Genomic DNA, 17633 nt, shown 5'->3' with positions numbered 1-17633 from the left:
CGTCTTCGGTGCGACAAATCCAGCCCTGCGGTCACCAAACCGCCTGCCCAGCGTAGTGACTATGGGCAACATACATGATATCACGCCATTTTTGGCGCGAATTCGTGGAGGTCTATATTCAGCAGTGAACTGCGATAGGCTGAAGTAATGATGCTGAAGAAAAAAAAATGTTGAATTTTATAATATAATATTCTATACTTATATATTTTCTCTCTTGATTTTTTTTTTTAATTTTGTTGGTTAGTTTTTAATTAAGTACATAAAAGTATTTAGGAAATTTAGTATTTTAGAAAATAACAAATACCGTAAAATAAAATAAATCAAACAAAATAATAATAATAATTCTTATTTTTTTTTTGTCGACAGTATAAAATTACATAAATAATTTAAAAAAAAGTTTACTAGTAATATTTTAGTTTTACAAACGTCATATACAGTTGTGTGACTGATATTACGTCACTTCCGTTATATATTTTTCTTACGGTTTTAGTATCACATTTTTTTCAGTTCGCTCGCCCACGCCCAGCCAAATGTCAAGCCTGCCGTAATCACACCTGTACATTTGGCCAGGTTTAATATAATTGATTCAGATTTGTGTGCTTGTGGGGATGTGGGTGATCTTAATCATATTTTTTTTACCTGCCCTTTGAATGACGTTTTTTCCTTTTATAATCATCTGATCTCCATCCGTGTACCATTTCCTACTTCTATCAAATCTCTTCTTTCATGTTCTAATCCTGATATATATACAGCTTTATCTATTTTCCTGTTAGATAATAATTTGAAATTATAAATCCGTATACTTATCCTATCATAGTAATCCTATCTGATCCTTTTCCAATTCCGTGAGTAATATCCTTTCAAATCTTGATAAACGTTTCCCTGCTTTTGTTAGTGGCATATGCGCAAACCGTGCGATGCCAAAATTAAAAAAAAAAAAAAAAAAAAAAAAAAAAAAAAGCCTGCCGTAAGGAACTTCGTTCCAACAAGCAAAAACTAAATGACTATAATATGCCATGAGATTATTTTAGCGCCCAAATCTGTAATATTTTTTTAATTTTTGAAGTTGACGTGAGATTTTCGATTATCCCCCCTCGGTTTAAATGAGATTTGGTGATATTTCATTGGACGCCTCCCCCCCATTCTGAGCTCTGAAATACGATTAATGGATGTCACCATATATAAAAATTCACGATGTCACGATTCAGCGACTACACGCACCAATACAGCAGAGCGGTTGTTATAAAAATTATTATAAAAATGCAAAATACTAGGTATGTCGTGATTTAAAAAATTGTTTCGTAGCTGAAAAAACTTCAAAGCGCCATCTGCTATTCGAGTCAACAATTTTTTACCGCCATCTCTATAAACTTCTCAAATTATAAAGGAACCGTTTTTTTTTAGTATTTTCAAGTAGGTATCTTCCTTAGTTTACATCAAAGAGTAAAATAACTAGCTTAAACAGTGATTGTATGGTTTTCTTTCGTTTAATTCAATATCGGGAAATCCCAAATATGGGTGACATCAATTCGAGGAAATAATTTTTTTAATTAAACTGACTTCAGGTATGACGAATGTTTTTATTTAAGTATGTATAAATTTTTTGAATTTTTTCTTTTTTTTAAATTTTTAACTTAAGGTGAAATAGAAAGTAATGCTTATGGAAAACAGTATATTAAAAGATTTGTTTTAGATCTTCTTAATTTATGGGGTAAAAAGTAAAAAAAAAATTAAATCAAATGTTAAATTTATTGAAAGAATAATTAAATTACAACTCGACCTCTCTTGACCGCAGCTTTCACTATTTTCGATTTCTTTTCTTTTTTCTTCTTACTAATGTTTTCTTTCCGCTTCTGTTGTCGATCCTGTTTCTTCTTCTCTACACTTTGAATTCGACCTTCCCACTTCTTTTTACTAATCTTCTTTTTTTTTTCCTGTAAAAATTAAATCTTATATTGTGTACTTTCACCACTACACCAGAGTGGTTGTCTTGGTAAAGTAACCTATTATAATATAAACTTTCATTAATAATGTACTTTTAACCATAATAATTTGGTAATGGAAGGCCTACTATACCCACTATATGAACAAGGGTATATAAAGAACCTTATGTCATATATATTATGTCTTGTATACATAGACTCACCATTTTCTTTATAGACTTTTTTAATAGAGTTGGATCATCTTTTACTTTTTCACCCTCCGCCTTTTGAAGGATATTTTTCCATGCCACTTTCTCTTTTAACTCTTTAGCCTTGCTGCTGTCTATTTCTGCTATTTTTTGAAACTTTTCCTCCTGTTGCTGCAATTCATTTAAGATTTTCTTTGGATCCTTTTTTGATTTCATACCTCTATCTAAATGATACAAAAAAAATTATTTTTAATTTTATTTCTCTCACATTATGATTTAATTAAAACCAATATAATATAAATTGCATAGTAGTGATTCAACTACGCTTTACACAAATTTTCAGTTTATGCAGTATGCAGATTGTAAATACAACAGGAAAATTTAAATAAATCAGTAATTACTGAAATTTTTGAAGCGAAACTTCATTAGGCGCATGAGGGTAAATTTTTTTCCGATGAAACGGCAACGTTTTTGTCAAAGCGCTGGAACGGAAATCTAAAGCAAGCAAGCTTAGATAAATATAAACGAGAAGAACTTGCCAAAGAAGTTTCGCTTCTGACATGTGTACTTTGTACACACGCACTTTTTTATAAAAGAAGTGGTGGCCAGTGTTTACGCAGCAAACATTTGAGAAAGGAAGTAGTCCGATATGGACACTTCTAATGCTGTCAAAACCTACCGGCATACTCAGTCTTGTGAACCAGACATTGGTAGATAATGTCGAAATATCTCCACAAAATGAAAATAAAAAACATGGTAAATATCCTGCTTTTAAATAATTATAGTAATAAAAATAACCATGCTAACTTAAAATCTTATAAAAATCAGTAATTCGGCTACTTACCCTTCTCCCCTAGCTTAGCAAAGTCAAACTTAGAAAATACCAACTTCCCTTCATTGTTAAAAATAGGTTTTGCAATATTGGCATTAGGTTTTACTTTTACTTCTTTATTTTCCATATTTGCTGCCATATTTTTTATTTTATTTGGATTTAATTTCACTCGTTCCCTTTTTTTGATTTTCTTATTCAATTTACTGTTGAGACTCTTTTTTGCTAATTTACTTTTGAGGTTATAATTGTTTTGTGATTTTATTTTATCTAGTTTTTCTTCTAGCTCTATAATACTTCGAGCTCTATGTGGTAGCTTCTTTTCATCATAATTGTTTGTTTCATTTGTTATTTCTATATCCATTTGGCTTTCATCTTCATCTGAAAAATAACAATTGTGCTTGTTCTCAAACAAAAAAAAAAAGAAACAAGTTACAATGACGAGTATAATACAATACACATTATTAGGGATAACTCAAAAAGTAATTGTCAAAACTCACATAAATTTAAATGGGACCACCAGCACTAGCTTTCGAATATATAAATAAATATCAAATTTGTCCCCCTAGTAAGAAGCCAGAACACATAGAAAAAAAATTATAATTGAATTGAGAACCTCATCCTTTCTTTAAGTCGGCTAAAATGTGTTTGCGTGTCAACATCAACACGTGTATGGAGTTTATTCTTTAACAGTTAGCACCGTGATGTTTAAAAATATATCTCTTTCTCACAAGGAACATTGTACAGTAAAAATTTAACTCTTGGGGCAGGTCAGCGTTAATGTTTTACGCAACCCTATATTATTGGACCTTATATTGTTTGTTAATGAGTAAACTCAAATATAATTAGAATATAAATCACACAAATACCACATAACTTTATACATTTAATATATGTATGATTAGTTATAATATTCATTCATTTTTATGAGAGACTTCGAAAACTTGATATTTTTACTCCTTACAATAAACGTACTTACATAATAAACGTAATTACTTACCTTTTCTAGGCAATGGAATGGACAATACAGAAAATATGTTTTTTAAGGAATTTAACTCTGTAGTTAGTTCTTTTCTTAATTGATGAACTTTTACTGACTTCTTTTGAACAGCCATTCTACTAACAATAATTTTAATTTACTTATTTGTCTTATTAAAACTGATAATAATTAATTAATTAAAAAAGGAATGTGCTTTAGACCACACGACTAAAGTAAAACTTCTTTAGCTCCAACTTATATCTCTCTCAACTTCCGTTCGTATCACCCGATCACATTTTCGTAACGCTCTCGTCACGCATTCACCAGCTTACTCTCCAAGTCAGGCGTACGTAAAGAAGTTTTACTTCAAAATATTTACTTTTTAATAACCTCGTTTTTACATAGAAAATAACCAATGTCAAAGGATACAGCACATGACAGATCCAAATGTAAGCCGAAAAGGCGAAAAGTAATAACTAATAAAGTATACAACCAGGGCTGCCATCACAAAATTTTAAATTGCCGGGTTTTGGGTATTATGATTGCCGTGTTTGGGAATAAAAACTACAAAATGCCGTGTATATTTACATTATTTATATTAACATGTAAGATTAAATATTACATTAAAACATTATTCTTCACAATCTTCATACAAATTTCTTATCGTAACCAACATTTCTTCTTCGGCTTTGTTCAATTTATATTTATTTTTAACCGACTTCCAAAAAAGGAGGAGGTTCTCAATTCGACTGTATTTTTTTATCTATGTTACATTAGAACTTTTGACCGTGTTGACCGATTTCGACAATTTTTTTTTAATCGAAAGGTGGTGTGTGTCAATTGGTCCCATTGAAATTTATTTGAGATCTAACAACTACTTTTCGAGCTATATCTAATAATGCGTTTTTACTTGACGCTTTTTTCGTTGACCAACGTTGTATTTTACCGCATAACTTTCTACTGGATGTACCGATTTTGATAATTCTTTTCTACCATGATAAGGAAACCAGGATCTGATGATGGGATCCCAGAGAAATCGAGGAAAACTATTGAAAATTCGCAATAACTTTTTACTGGGTGTACCGATTTTAATAATTTTTAATTTAATCGAAAGCTGGTCTGTGTCATGTGGTCAAATATAAATTTTATTGAGATCTGATAACTACTTTTTGAGTAATCCTTGATAACGCGTAGTTACTTGACTATTTTTTCGTCGATCTACGTTGTAATACTCGTCGATATAATTGAAGTCGGTTTTTTTTCGTTTGCGAGCAAACACAATTATTTCCTTCATATTGCTTACCATTTCTTTCGTTGGTTTGAAATTTACATAATTTCCTTGGGATCGGATAAAGTGCTTAGCCAATAAAGTTACATTTATTGTGGAAGTAATAACTTTATTTCTTGTTTTTGTTTTTATTAGATTCACTTCACTGAAAATTCTTTCACAGTCTGCATTAGCGTGTGGAAGGGATAATACGCTAAGCACAAAACCGGCTAGATGTTCGCAACCGAGTACAGGATGTGTAGCAATTTTTGACCAAAAGTTGTCATTTGCAATACTTCTAATTTGGAATACTTATTTACCATTACCATTCGCCATTCGTCATCGGTTTTCTGATGAAGATCTTCATCTCTTGTAATTATAAGCAGATTTTCAACTATAGGCATTAATGTGGGAAATGTTTATTTTCTCACTGATTGCTTCTTCTGGCATAAGATGCTTTAATAAACGTAATAAGGGATCAGAAAAATCATATTTTTTTTTGGATCTCCTTACAACTGCAATTATAAATTTCTTTACTCTGGTTTGGAATTCTTTCAATTTTTTTTTTAAATATATATCACTAGGTCGACACAAGCGTACGGCTCACCAGATGGTAAGAGATTACCGTATTTTATAGACGCCTGCAACACCAGAAGCATCACAAGCGCGTTGCCGACCCAATCCCCAATCCCCCCCAGGAGCTCTGGTCACCTTACTCGCCAACAGGAACACAATACTGCTTGAAAACAGTATTATTTAGCTGTGATCTTCTGTAAGGTCGAGTTACTACCCCAGTCGGGCTGCTCCATATTTTGAGCAGGAAAATGATCTGGTTTATTTATCCGGTTTTTTAAGATCATTTAAAACTTTCACACCTAGATATAACATAGAGATATGATTATCGCCATTATCCGGATTGATTACTGCCAAATCTGTTTGATTTACATAGTCTCGTGAAAGAAAACAATATAACAATTTTTGAATGTCATTCTCATTTATCATTTATCATCATTCTCATTTATTATTTATTTATTATTATTATTTATCATTTATCGTCATAATAATAAATATATTAACCAACCAAATTAAGTGGTAAGGTTAATTTATCCTCGATGTAATGTCAAGCTAGTCCGCCATTTTTAACTACTTTATAATTTGATCAGGTTATAGATTATTTAGGGATTCTAGCTATGTTACTGATAAATTACCCTAAAATTGGGGTATTTTTGTATTCAATTTTAAATTTCATATACTAATGAAACTGTTGTTACAGCTTTCCAAAGGTCTCTGCAATTCGCCAATTATGAATTCGTGCCACTGGGTGACAAAACTGGCAACCTACCAAACATACTCGGATATGCTGTAGGCATTTTAAACAAAGTTGTTAAATCAATAAGTTAAAAATAATTTAATGTTCGTATTCATTATGCAACAAAATCTTTTACAAACAAAATTGACATCATAAGAAATATGTACTCATTTTAATTATATTCAAAGGACAATAAAAACTTAAATTTGGAGTTACTTGTTTCATTTTTTTTTCATGAAATCATACTAAAGAGGTTCCGTTCAACTCCCAAGTTCGACTTTTTTTTCGAGTTTGAAGAAGACGAGAGAGTTGAACAGAACAGTTTTTAGGCCACATCGTACAAAATATTACTGTCGTATTTCATGCGAACATCAAAACTCAAAAGCAGAATAAAATAAAATAATTAAAAAATTTAAAAACCCACCTGCGTTAAAACTGAAGAGAAAAACAAGGGTGATTTTAGACCGATTATTACTATTAGAAAAAATGTAGATTGATTTTAAATATGGGTCCTGACCTGTCCGGAGTGTTAAAATCAAACTTTTTTTTCTGTTTTTACGCAAGCGCGTTTTTATATTTTTTCAATCAATTTATTTTATTTAAAACTTGAGGGCGCGCTAAGAGCGTTTGCACAATGTAAGTGAATAATCGCATTGTCGTGGCAGTTATTATTACTTATTATAATATTATTATTATTATTATTACTGCCTCATCGAAAATTAATGAAAAATGCAGGGTAATTTTGGTAAATGCTGGTAACTCTTCTATCTTATGTACTTTATGTCTGTCCCTTTCGGGTGTACGCGCATAGCAAATCCAGAGTATACTTGATCCATGGCCCAAGACTATTCTCTATGCTCCATGGTTCGAATGCACCTAAAGGGGCCTACTCAAAGCACTGCCTGCAGGGCCTGCTTGCAGTTACTGCCGCAGAGGATGTTGCTCCACAAAGCACTGCAAATCATTTACGCGGCATACGTTGTCGTGTTCACTTGTGTTCTCTTTGTCCTTGCCTAAATTCGTCAGTTTTTATAAATGGCTCCTACATTATTCAAACACCAAAAAATAGCATTGGGTTTGACTGTATTGAGTAGTTGTAGCGTTCAAAAGAAAAAAAGGAAGCACTGGTGTAAAAAAGTTTTATATTTTTCATGTAAAAGCCACATAGCCTGCGACCGCATATCTTTGTTATGATAATGATCGTGGTTAGTTTTCCAAAGACATGGCAAATCCCTATACAATTAGATTACGTCCCTCCACACGTCTTTTTCTCGCTGGCTCATTTTTCTTGAAGAAAACAGAGCCAAACAAATAATATAATAAAACCAAACCAACTAACTGATTAATTGCTAAATGACAACCACTGACAAGACAAACCCCAGGTCAAATAGAGTAGACAAACGTCGCAATGTACCGACGTAAACAAAATGGTGGTCTAAATCGGCCCGACCTAGCTACACATGTCCCCGATTGCAGTTTACGGAGTGGGGAGATCGTGTGTCGGGCTGGCAGAACGACACTGCGGCCCTGCGACAGGGTGAACAATTAAAATATCGGCCCTGCATGCATACATACAATACGATCGGCAGTGGCACTGCCTGCAGGGCCTGCTTGCAGTTACTGCCGCAGAGGATGTTGCTCCACAAAGCCCTGCAAATCATTTACGCGGCATACGTTGTCGTGTTCAGTTGTGTTCTCTTTGTCCTTGCCTAAATTCGTCAGTTTTTATAAATGGCTCCTACATTATTCAAACACCAAAAAATAGCATTGGGTTTGACTGTATTGAGTACTTGTAGCGTTCAAAAAAAAAAAAGGAAGCACTGGTGTAAAAAAGTTTAATATTTTTCATGTAAAAGCGACATAGCCTGCGACCGCATATCTTTGTTATGATAATGATCGTGGTTAGTTTTCCAAAGACATGGCAAATCCCTATACAATTAGATTACGTCCCTCCACACCTCTTTTTCTCGCTGGCTCATTTTTCTTGAAGAAAACAGAGCCAAACAAATATTTAATATAAAAATGAGTCGCTGAATGTGTTGCTAAGCGCAAAACTCGAGAACGGTTGGACCGATTTCGCTAATTCTTTTTTTTTTAAATATTCCTTGAAGTACGAGGATGGTTCTTACGGAGAGAAAAATTCAAAAAAAAAATTTAAATTTCCTGAAAAAGTCTAAAAACAACACTTTTCTATACTCCCATACAAAAGATTTGTGATAATACTTAAAAGTCAATTTGAACTTTAATACCATACGATAAAGTTTGTGTTAGGCGATACGAAGTTCGCCGGGTCAGCTAGTAATATAATAAAACCAAACCAACTAACCACCAACTAACTGATTAATTGCTAAATGACAACCACTGACAAGACAAACCCCAGGTCAAATAGAGTAGACAAACGTCGCAATGTACCGACGTAAACAAAATGGTGGTCTAAATCGGCCCGACCGAGCTACACATGTCCCTGATTGCAGTTTACGGAGTGGGGAGATCGTGTGTCGGGCTGGCAGAACGACACTGCGGCCCTGCGACAGGGTGAACAATTAAAATATCGGCCCTGCATGCATACATACAATACGATCGGCAGTGGCACTGCAAGCAGGGCCCTGCAGGCAGTGCTTTGAGTAGGCCCCTTAAAGGGGGCCGATTTAGACCACCATTTTGTTTACGTCGGTACATTGCGACGTTTGTCTACTCTATTTGACCTGGGGTTTGTCTTGTCAGTGGTTGTCATTTAGCAATTAATCAGTTAGTTGGTGGTTAGTTGGTTTAGTTTTATTATATTATTTGTTTGGCTCTGTTTTCTTCAAAAAAAATGAGCCAGCGAGAAAAAGACGTGTGGAAGGACGTAATCTAATTGTATAGGGATTTGCCATGTCTTTGGAAAACCAACCACGATCATTATCATAACAAAGATATGCGGTCGCAGGCTATGTCGCTTTTACATGAAAAATATAAAACTTTTTTACACCAGTGCTTCCTTTTTTTCTTTTGAACGCTACAAGTACTCAATACAGTCAAACCCAATGCTATTTTTTGGTGTTTGAATAATGTAGGAGCCATTTATAAAAACTGACGAATTTAGGCAAGGACAAAGAGAACACAAGTGAACACGACAACATATGCCGCGTAAATGATTTGCAGTGCTTTGTGGAGCAACATCCTCTGCGGCAGTAACTGCAAGCAGGCCCTGCAGGCAGTGCTTTGAGTAGGCCCTTTTAATATCAAACAGTCAAGCTCGAGCAGTCAAGCATTTATGTAGAGTTGCTATATAAAATATATAATTACGATATTTTTACAATAATTATATTGTAGACTTCTAATAAGAAATTTAAACAATTTAAAATAAATTAATCATTTAAGCCATTAAATACCACACGAGTAAATATTTAAAGTATAAATTTAGACGGCGCCACGGTTCGCTTAAACCGTAATTTAAAATTATCATATCGAAAATTTCGCTCGAGCGGGTGTATCGTTCCATAGCTTAATTGGCTAGAGCGCCGACACGGTACGTCGGAGACGCGGGTTCGAACCCCGCTGGAGCGGTCAATTTTTGATATGATATTCAAAAATGTTAAGTATAAATTTTCTCAATACCGCTATTAATAGTCTACTATGTGCGTACTTTGGATTTATAATTTTACGCATTGATAATTTTAGCACTTAAAAGACTTGAAGCTGTGGCCATCAAAACCACAAAAAAAAAAATACAATTTGACAGTTACAAAAACTGAAAAGCGTGTATTGTGCACGGTCTTAAATACCCGTCGTTTTCTGATATTAAATTAAAACTACTTATAATTTTAACATATGAACCAAAATTACATAAAACGCAATGGCTCAACAAGAAATATCGTGTGGTTTAGATTTTATGACAGCTCCTGATCTACAAGAATGTCTCACTGAAGCGTTGCATGCCAATTTTGCTTTTATTGTTTCACCAATTGTACATCCACGTTTTCGCCGGCCAATATTTCCGTCCGGTGGTACAGTCGGAGGGTTTACACGGTCGGATATGATTTTATCTCCTCAAGACTGGAATAGCAGAATAGTTGGTAAAATATCGGAATACTTAGATCCCGATTCCCCCTCGCCAGTTGTTCGTCAAAGACATGAAGATTGTTTAAATGAAGAACTTACGTACTGTCGAGGCCTAGGACTTCCAGCCATAATGTTATCGTTACATTCTAAAAATAGTAATAACTTAGCTAGAACTTTACACACGTATTTTGAAACGAGGTTAATAACGTCTTCTCTTTAAAATTTTCTTTTCAGTTGCAATTATATAAAATTACTTAAATATATATAATATTTTAGCCATCATCTAACAATTATTTGGGTTAGTGTACCAATGGTTTGCCCTCAAACTTTAAAAACAAACAGTAATGCTGAAAATGAAACCGAAGCTTGGAATGAGCCATGGCTTTGGTGGACCAAATTTCATGAACGCATGGGCTGGGACAAGAGAATTGGTGTTGTAATAGAGTTGTCAGCAGACCTGCCTTCACAGGAGGTACTGAAAAGATGGCTTGGTGAGCCCATTAAAGCTGTAATTGTTCCTACATCACTTTTCATAAGTAATAAAAAAGGGTTAGTATAAATTTATAATTATCAGTTTAAACAATTAGTTGCAAATAAAATATTTAACTAATTAACTAAAATTGAATATCAAATAGTTGACTAATAATCAATTCTTTTTTTAACTATATCAATTCAATTGAATTTTCAACATGTATCAACACAAATTACAATCTTCACAAAATTTAGACCTAGAAGTTATTAATCTGTTTATTTCTTGCATTTATTGGAAATTCGTTCATTTATAAAAATCCTTAGATGTGGGTACAGATTATGGTAAAGCTTTAGATTAGGTAAAACCGAATTTCGGGACCGTGGGGGGATGGGGGGGGAGAGGGTGGGGAACGCTACCCCTGGTACCACTGTCACACCTCGGAACCCCATGGTTATGGAGATATCCATGGTTAAAGGATCCCTCCCTCCGCGCCTCCGCGGCACAAAAAAAAACACTCTAGTGGTAGGTCAGACTCAAAACTTTAACCATGGATATCTCCATAACCATGGGGTTTTGAGGTGTGACAGTGTTACCTTGTATAGATTCCCCTACACCCTCCACCCTCCACACCCAAAAACCCCATAATTCGGTTTTTCTAATTCGGTTTTACCTAATCTAGATCTTAGCCCAGATTATTAATTAGTAAAAGTGATATGCCACAGAAATTTAAAGAGTATTATTAACACTAGTACTTGAGTAATTTTTTTATATAGGTAAATTTATTTAATGTGTGTATATAATGTAAAGTTACGATTTAGTCTCTAATATCTGACTACTGTATATATAAACATAGATAATAATAATAATAATAATGACAACAATAATTAAAGTAAGGCGCAATATAATTCTATGTCTTTTTGCATGTAAGATATCAATTAAGTATAGCATAATTTTGGTCGGTGGACTCATGTCTGCATTAGGGATACTAAGATAGAATAATTAGTTCTCTTAATGTAAGCTGCAGTAGTGTAACAAGTAAACGATCAGTAATAAAACTAAAAATCGGAATAACAAAAGCACGGGCACTATAAGCCTGTGGACATTACTTTATATATTAAAAAAAAAAATCTGACTACTAGGCATAGGCCTCCTTCTTCATTGAGAAAAAAGATTGGAGCTTAATCCAATGTATAGTTAGAAATTTGGTTTTGTATGAGTTACAAAGAAGTAAAAAAAAAGTTAACAAAAAGGAAACTTGAAATAAATTAATAATTTAATTATAGATGCAATTTATTAATTTGTGGTAAGCAGTCCTTGACATCAATACATAAAAGGAGTCTCAGCTTAGGCTATTACATTATAAAATAAAAAATGGTTAATCTGTAAATTTTCTGCATATGGGAATTCTCAATTATTTATTTTTATTTATTTATTTATTTTTTGTTTTAGATATCCAATTTTATCTCGAGCACACCAGAATGTTATAATCAATATGGTAGAACAAGATGCCCAGGTTATTGTCAAAGGAGCAAGGAGATCTAAAATTCAATATTATTTACAATATCTATTTAGATTATGGAAAAGGAGGTCATATGTGGGAGATGATCCTATGCTCAGTTATGCAAGAGGGTAAGTCTTCATTAATAATCATTTGTTTATTTTTATATATCAGCTAGCAGATCTGGCAAACTGTACCTACCTAGTTTCTTTTTTTTAACTAAATGGAATTTTCGTTTTTTTTTTTTAATTCTCTTTTTATCAAACTCCAATAACTATAGTGAACAAAAGTGAACACAAAAAAAATTCCAATTTGGTGCAATTGTTCAAAAATTATGCACATGCATATATTCAGTTCGGTAATTATATAATTTTTGCAGATGGGAGGACTATCTTCAGACACCATTGCAGCCCTTAGCTGATAATTTGGACACTCATACATACAATGTTTTTGAGAAAGACCCTGTCAAATATGATCAATATCAAAAGGCAATTTCTCAAGCACTAAGTGATATAAAAACAAAGAGAAAAAACAAGGCTGTTGATGTTAGTTCCATATGTAAACTAAATATTAGACAAATAATTAGGCCTTTTTTTATAACACTCAGTCAGTTTTGCTTATCACAGTCCACTGATGGACATAGGCCTCCCCAAGTATGTCCCAGTTTTCCGTAATCCAGCCTCTACCGGCAATCTTACATAGATTGTTGTTCCTGCAACATTGCCTAGTTTATGCAGTTTGAAACAAAGATTAAATCATATTGTTTTTCACAAGAATAACTTTTTAACAATCAACTTGCATTGTAAACAAAAAGTTATATTACATATTTAATTGGATTTAATTTCTGGTTGTGTAAAAATTGTTGCATATCCATAACAAAGCTCTCAATTTTGTTCAATTTTGATTATGTATGTGTCATACCCAGTAGAGATAGAATATCTATAGACATAGGATATATATCAAACTACAGTAGAGTAGTGGCTCCCAGCTCTATTTGAAGTGAAACTTCTACAGTTTTTTTCACTTTCTTTCTTCACAATCTTTGTGATTTGAAACTCGATAAAACGAAAAATGCGTCACGAAAAAAGGAATCACTGCTCACTGCAACATGACTGCTCAAAACGCGTAAGTGACTCATTTTGCATGGTGCAACACATTACTGCTCAAAACGCGTAAGCGACTCATTTTGCATGGCGCTTACGACCTTTTTCACAAGACTAATCATCGTCGTTAGAAAAAATCGCATCCGCAACCTTTCTACGGTTTTTCAGAAGTTTCACTTCTGCGATGTGTTATTCGCGCACAGTTATTTTCGAAGTAAAACTTCTTTACGCATACTCGACTTGGGGAGTAAGGTGTTGAATGCGTGACGAGAGGGTTACGAAAAGTGTGATCGGTCGAAGCGGACGTAAGTTGAGAGAGATATATGTTAGTGAAGACAGAAAGAGAGAGCGAGAGTTACGTTTCGTAAGTTTTAATTCCGTCGTGTGGTTAAAGCACACTCGTTTTTATTGTAGAAGAATAAGATATGATCAACTAAGACTTGTACTAACTATTACAATATCAAAGAATTATTTAACAATATTAATTATGACTAATACCACCTTACAATAGTTATGATTAATTTATATTTAGCTTCAAATATTCAGGATAACGAGTGTCACTCAAATTTTGTTGACACAAAAGAGGACTCAGAAATTGATCAAAGTGATGATGTAGACAACGAAAATGATAAGCCCATTACGGTCATGGTGTTGGGTGCTGGAAGAGGCCCTCTTGTCAGAGCAACTTTAAATGCAGCAGACATTACAAACAGTAAAGTAAAAGTAAGTTAATTATATAAAATCAATATTGTTGATATTCTAATTACAGAAGTTGTAAGGAATATTGTGTTTCCTATTCTTCTTCTGTGTAGTTTCCTATTTTGTATTTTTTTCAAGGTTATTGCAGTTGAAAAGAATCCGTGTGCAGTGGTAGTGCTTGCTGCTCAAGTTCGGGAAGTGTGGCGTGATCGTGACGTAACTGTGATACCTGGTGATATGAGACAAGTAAATTTGTCACCCAAAGCAGATATAATAGTTTCAGAACTGTTAGGTAAAAATCAATTAAAGTAGTATGTAATTATTTTATTTATTACAAAACTATATACCTATGTTATAGTAAAATATGATATTTTCATGTCTATCTCACATTGAAATGTTGCAATTTCAAATGTAATCATAGTAAAAAGCCTTTCCCATATAATATAATGATATAAACTTTAGAAAACTTTTAAAGAAAAATTTACTAATTGATATAAAAGTATCGTTTTATTCAATTTCTTACTATAAGAAGGACCAGTCATATGAATTTGATAATATTATGTATGTGTATTATTTGTGATATTTTCTATAGCAAATACTCAAGATTTTTTTCAAACCTTTAATCATTAATGTTTTGTTTTGATTTAGGTTCATGGGGAGATAATGAACTTTCACCAGAGTGCTTAGATGGAGCAGCAGGTTTGCTAAAGAGTTGTGGTATATCTATACCCAGAGAATACAATTCATACGTTGCACCAATTTCTTCACCAAGATTATGGGCAGCAGCACGGTCAGCATCCCCAGGCAACTATGCTCAAATTGAAAAAAACCTAGAAACACTTTGGGTAGTGTACATGCAAAACAAACATGATATTGGAGAAGCTAAAGTAAGACTTATGAATTTATTTATACTATATACTATATATAATAAGTCACTTGAAAAAGAAAGCTATACAACAATAGAAATACTAAAATTTTATAGTAATAACATTGTTTGATTTTAGTGTGTGTTTACTTTTAATCATCCTGCTAAGGCTAACAAAAATTATGAAGGACAAGATTTAACTGATTTTAGAGGGTTACCATTGACTGATAACAGAAGGTCCACTACTCTTACATGGGATGTTGAACAAGACAATGTGATGCACGGCTTTGGTGGATATTTTGATTGTTCATTATATGGAAAGGAAATGATTAGTATAGTCCCTTCAACTCACAGTCCAGGAATGATATCTTGGTTCCCTATATTTATACCCATTAAGGTAAGAATAAAAAAGTACTATAACCCAAAAACATAAATCAAAATAATATAGTATAAAACCAAAACGATAGTTTTTGATGTGACAATGTCTAATAAATCGATTAACACTGGCGGCACGCACGACAGGATGACTCATTGTAGCGTTACGCTCAGTATCTCGTTATGCTCATTGTAGGCTCACGCCGCATCTATCTCTCTTCCACTCGATTGGCCTATGCGTCCGAGGAGATGTTTTGTTATGACGTTGTCACATTAAACTTTCGTCCGTAAACCAACTTTACAGACAACCAATTTTTTTTTTACTCAACTCAATTTAATTACAAATAATAAAGAAAGTAACAAACATCAGTACTACTTCTATATAATGACTCACAATTTCTTTAATAATAATATGAAGCTTTCTTCTTATCCTTTTGATGGTAATGAAAAAGTTTAACACAGAATATTTCCTGTATCAAGTTAATATTTTTATTACTACTAAAAAAATTAATTAATTTACAGACTCCATTAAGAGTGCAGAAAGGTGATAAAATAAAAGCCACTTTTTGGAGATGTGTGAGTCCTCGCAGAGTATGGTATGAATGGATTGTTGAAGTTGGAGAACACACTACACCCCTACATAATCCAAATGGACGCAGTTCAGAGATGTTGTTATGAAAATAAATGTTTTTTTTTACTTAAGTATAAATAAAATTAGTATTAAATATTACTTTTTAAATTTTATTTTCTTTACTCTCTACTACTCTTTCAATAATACATTTTTACTGTATGGCAACAATATACCCTATATGCATATTTCATTGTGTCACTAATCCTCTTACTTACTAAGAATGTGGTCAGTAAGTTTGACAATGTTCATCTCTTTATAAAAATCATCAATATTTTGTTCCCATCGCTTCTCATAGTAAATACCTGAAAATAAAAATAATCTCATAACTTCATTCCTGTACAAACCTATTACTAACATTAATATCACTCATAATAGTAATAAAGTAACATTAATAGAGAAGTGAACCCAACAGCATACCTTGCATAAACTTAGCATTATTTCCTGTTTGGATAGCCCATGGTAAATATTTTTTAAGGTAAAGTTGCCTATGTTTAGGTTTTAAACGTGCAGCTCCCCAAATACCTCCACCGATGCACATTGGTAGCCTTGTTTGAATACCTTCTACCCATTTAACTGTAACCTTAAAAATAAATCTCAGATTAATAGTAGGCTGTAAACATCATTACACTTTCTACAAATTACATATTTTTATTTACTTCACCAAGCATTGTAGTCTTCATAAACAATGAAGCATGAACTAAATCATGTACTTCTCTATATCTTTGCATAACATAAGCCAAATCTTTATCTTTAATGAATTGCACAGGTAACCTTGAATCAGGGGTTATTTTGTTAGCATTCATAAAATCAGCATAAAGACGACCAAGTGAACCTTCAGGCATTTTAGAGAGTGTTTTAAAGCAAACAGTTTGAGAATTTATACGAGGCATATCTCGTAAGATTTCAGCACCTTCGTTGCTTTCAAGCATTTTCTCTCGCATATACTTGAGAGATAGCTCACCAGTTACTTCGCCTAAGCATGCAATCATATCTCCCCTATATGGATCAAGAAGAGCGACTGCAGCTGACCCGATAGTCAGCAAACTCTTTTGAAATAAATTTGTTGGAATATAATTTATTTCAAGTTCTTCTTTGAAAGTTTTACGATAAGTACTTAGCCATCTCATATTCACAAATTTCCGAATTTTTAAAAACACTGCAAAAAATATCATAACTTAATAAAAAATTTAAGTTCACAGCTTGATAGAAATCAAAACAATCTAAGTATAACAAATAATACCCATTTTTTTAGACTAATTAGCACACACATCAGCTTAAATAGATTATGACATATAACATATAATTCTTTTGATTGTAAAATTTCAGTTACAGTATAGAAGCACAATTACATTCATACATTGTATCTATAAGTTAATATGTAATTGCACAGATTAGTTTACTTATAGCTAATTAGTGGTGATTAGTGGTTCT

At 33.0% G+C, this 17633-nt stretch overlaps 3 protein-coding genes across 11 annotated transcripts; 1 reads left to right on the top strand and 2 right to left on the bottom strand.

Moving 5' to 3' along the window:
- Window positions 1-1730: 1730 nt before the first annotated feature.
- Window positions 1731-4452, bottom strand: LOC123660714 (surfeit locus protein 6 homolog). Of its 9 annotated transcripts, none has more exons than XM_045595771.1 (5): window positions 4330-4452; window positions 3961-4076; window positions 2976-3341; window positions 2147-2355; window positions 1731-1934 (listed from the first exon to the last, which is right to left on the bottom strand). In XM_045595771.1, the coding sequence occupies exons 2-5, from the start codon at window positions 4073-4075 to the stop codon at window positions 1764-1766; spliced, it is 861 nt and encodes a 286-aa protein (XP_045451727.1). In that variant the 5' UTR covers window position 4076; window positions 4330-4452; the 3' UTR covers window positions 1731-1763. The 9 variants fall into 9 exon arrangements, with proteins under 9 accessions (XP_045451727.1, XP_045451742.1, XP_045451752.1 ...); XM_045595786.1 differs by having other exon boundaries at window positions 3961-4079; window positions 4330-4450; XM_045595796.1 differs by having other exon boundaries at window positions 4369-4447.
- A 5901-nt stretch (window positions 4453-10353) lies between these two features.
- On the top strand, window positions 10354-16301 carry LOC123665332 (protein arginine N-methyltransferase 5). The gene is made up of 9 exons (XM_045599646.1): window positions 10354-10757; window positions 10836-11108; window positions 12481-12660; window positions 12909-13068; window positions 14179-14355; window positions 14470-14623; window positions 14980-15218; window positions 15336-15593; window positions 16094-16301. The coding sequence occupies exons 1-9, from the start codon at window positions 10354-10356 to the stop codon at window positions 16247-16249; spliced, it is 2001 nt and encodes a 666-aa protein (XP_045455602.1). The 3' UTR covers window positions 16250-16301.
- On the bottom strand, window positions 16292-17566 carry LOC123665341 (ubiquinone biosynthesis protein COQ4 homolog, mitochondrial). The gene is made up of 4 exons (XM_045599656.1): window positions 17443-17566; window positions 16859-17358; window positions 16620-16782; window positions 16292-16504 (listed from the first exon to the last, which is right to left on the bottom strand). The coding sequence occupies exons 1-4, from the start codon at window positions 17444-17446 to the stop codon at window positions 16410-16412; spliced, it is 762 nt and encodes a 253-aa protein (XP_045455612.1). The 5' UTR covers window positions 17447-17566; the 3' UTR covers window positions 16292-16409.
- Between the last annotated feature and the right edge of the window lie 67 nt (window positions 17567-17633).

Source organism: Melitaea cinxia, chromosome 2 (assembly GCF_905220565.1).
Source record: "Melitaea cinxia chromosome 2, ilMelCinx1.1, whole genome shotgun sequence".
NCBI lineage: Eukaryota > Metazoa > Arthropoda > Insecta > Lepidoptera > Nymphalidae > Melitaea > Melitaea cinxia.
This window is presented reverse-complemented; position numbering and strand designations above follow the sequence as displayed.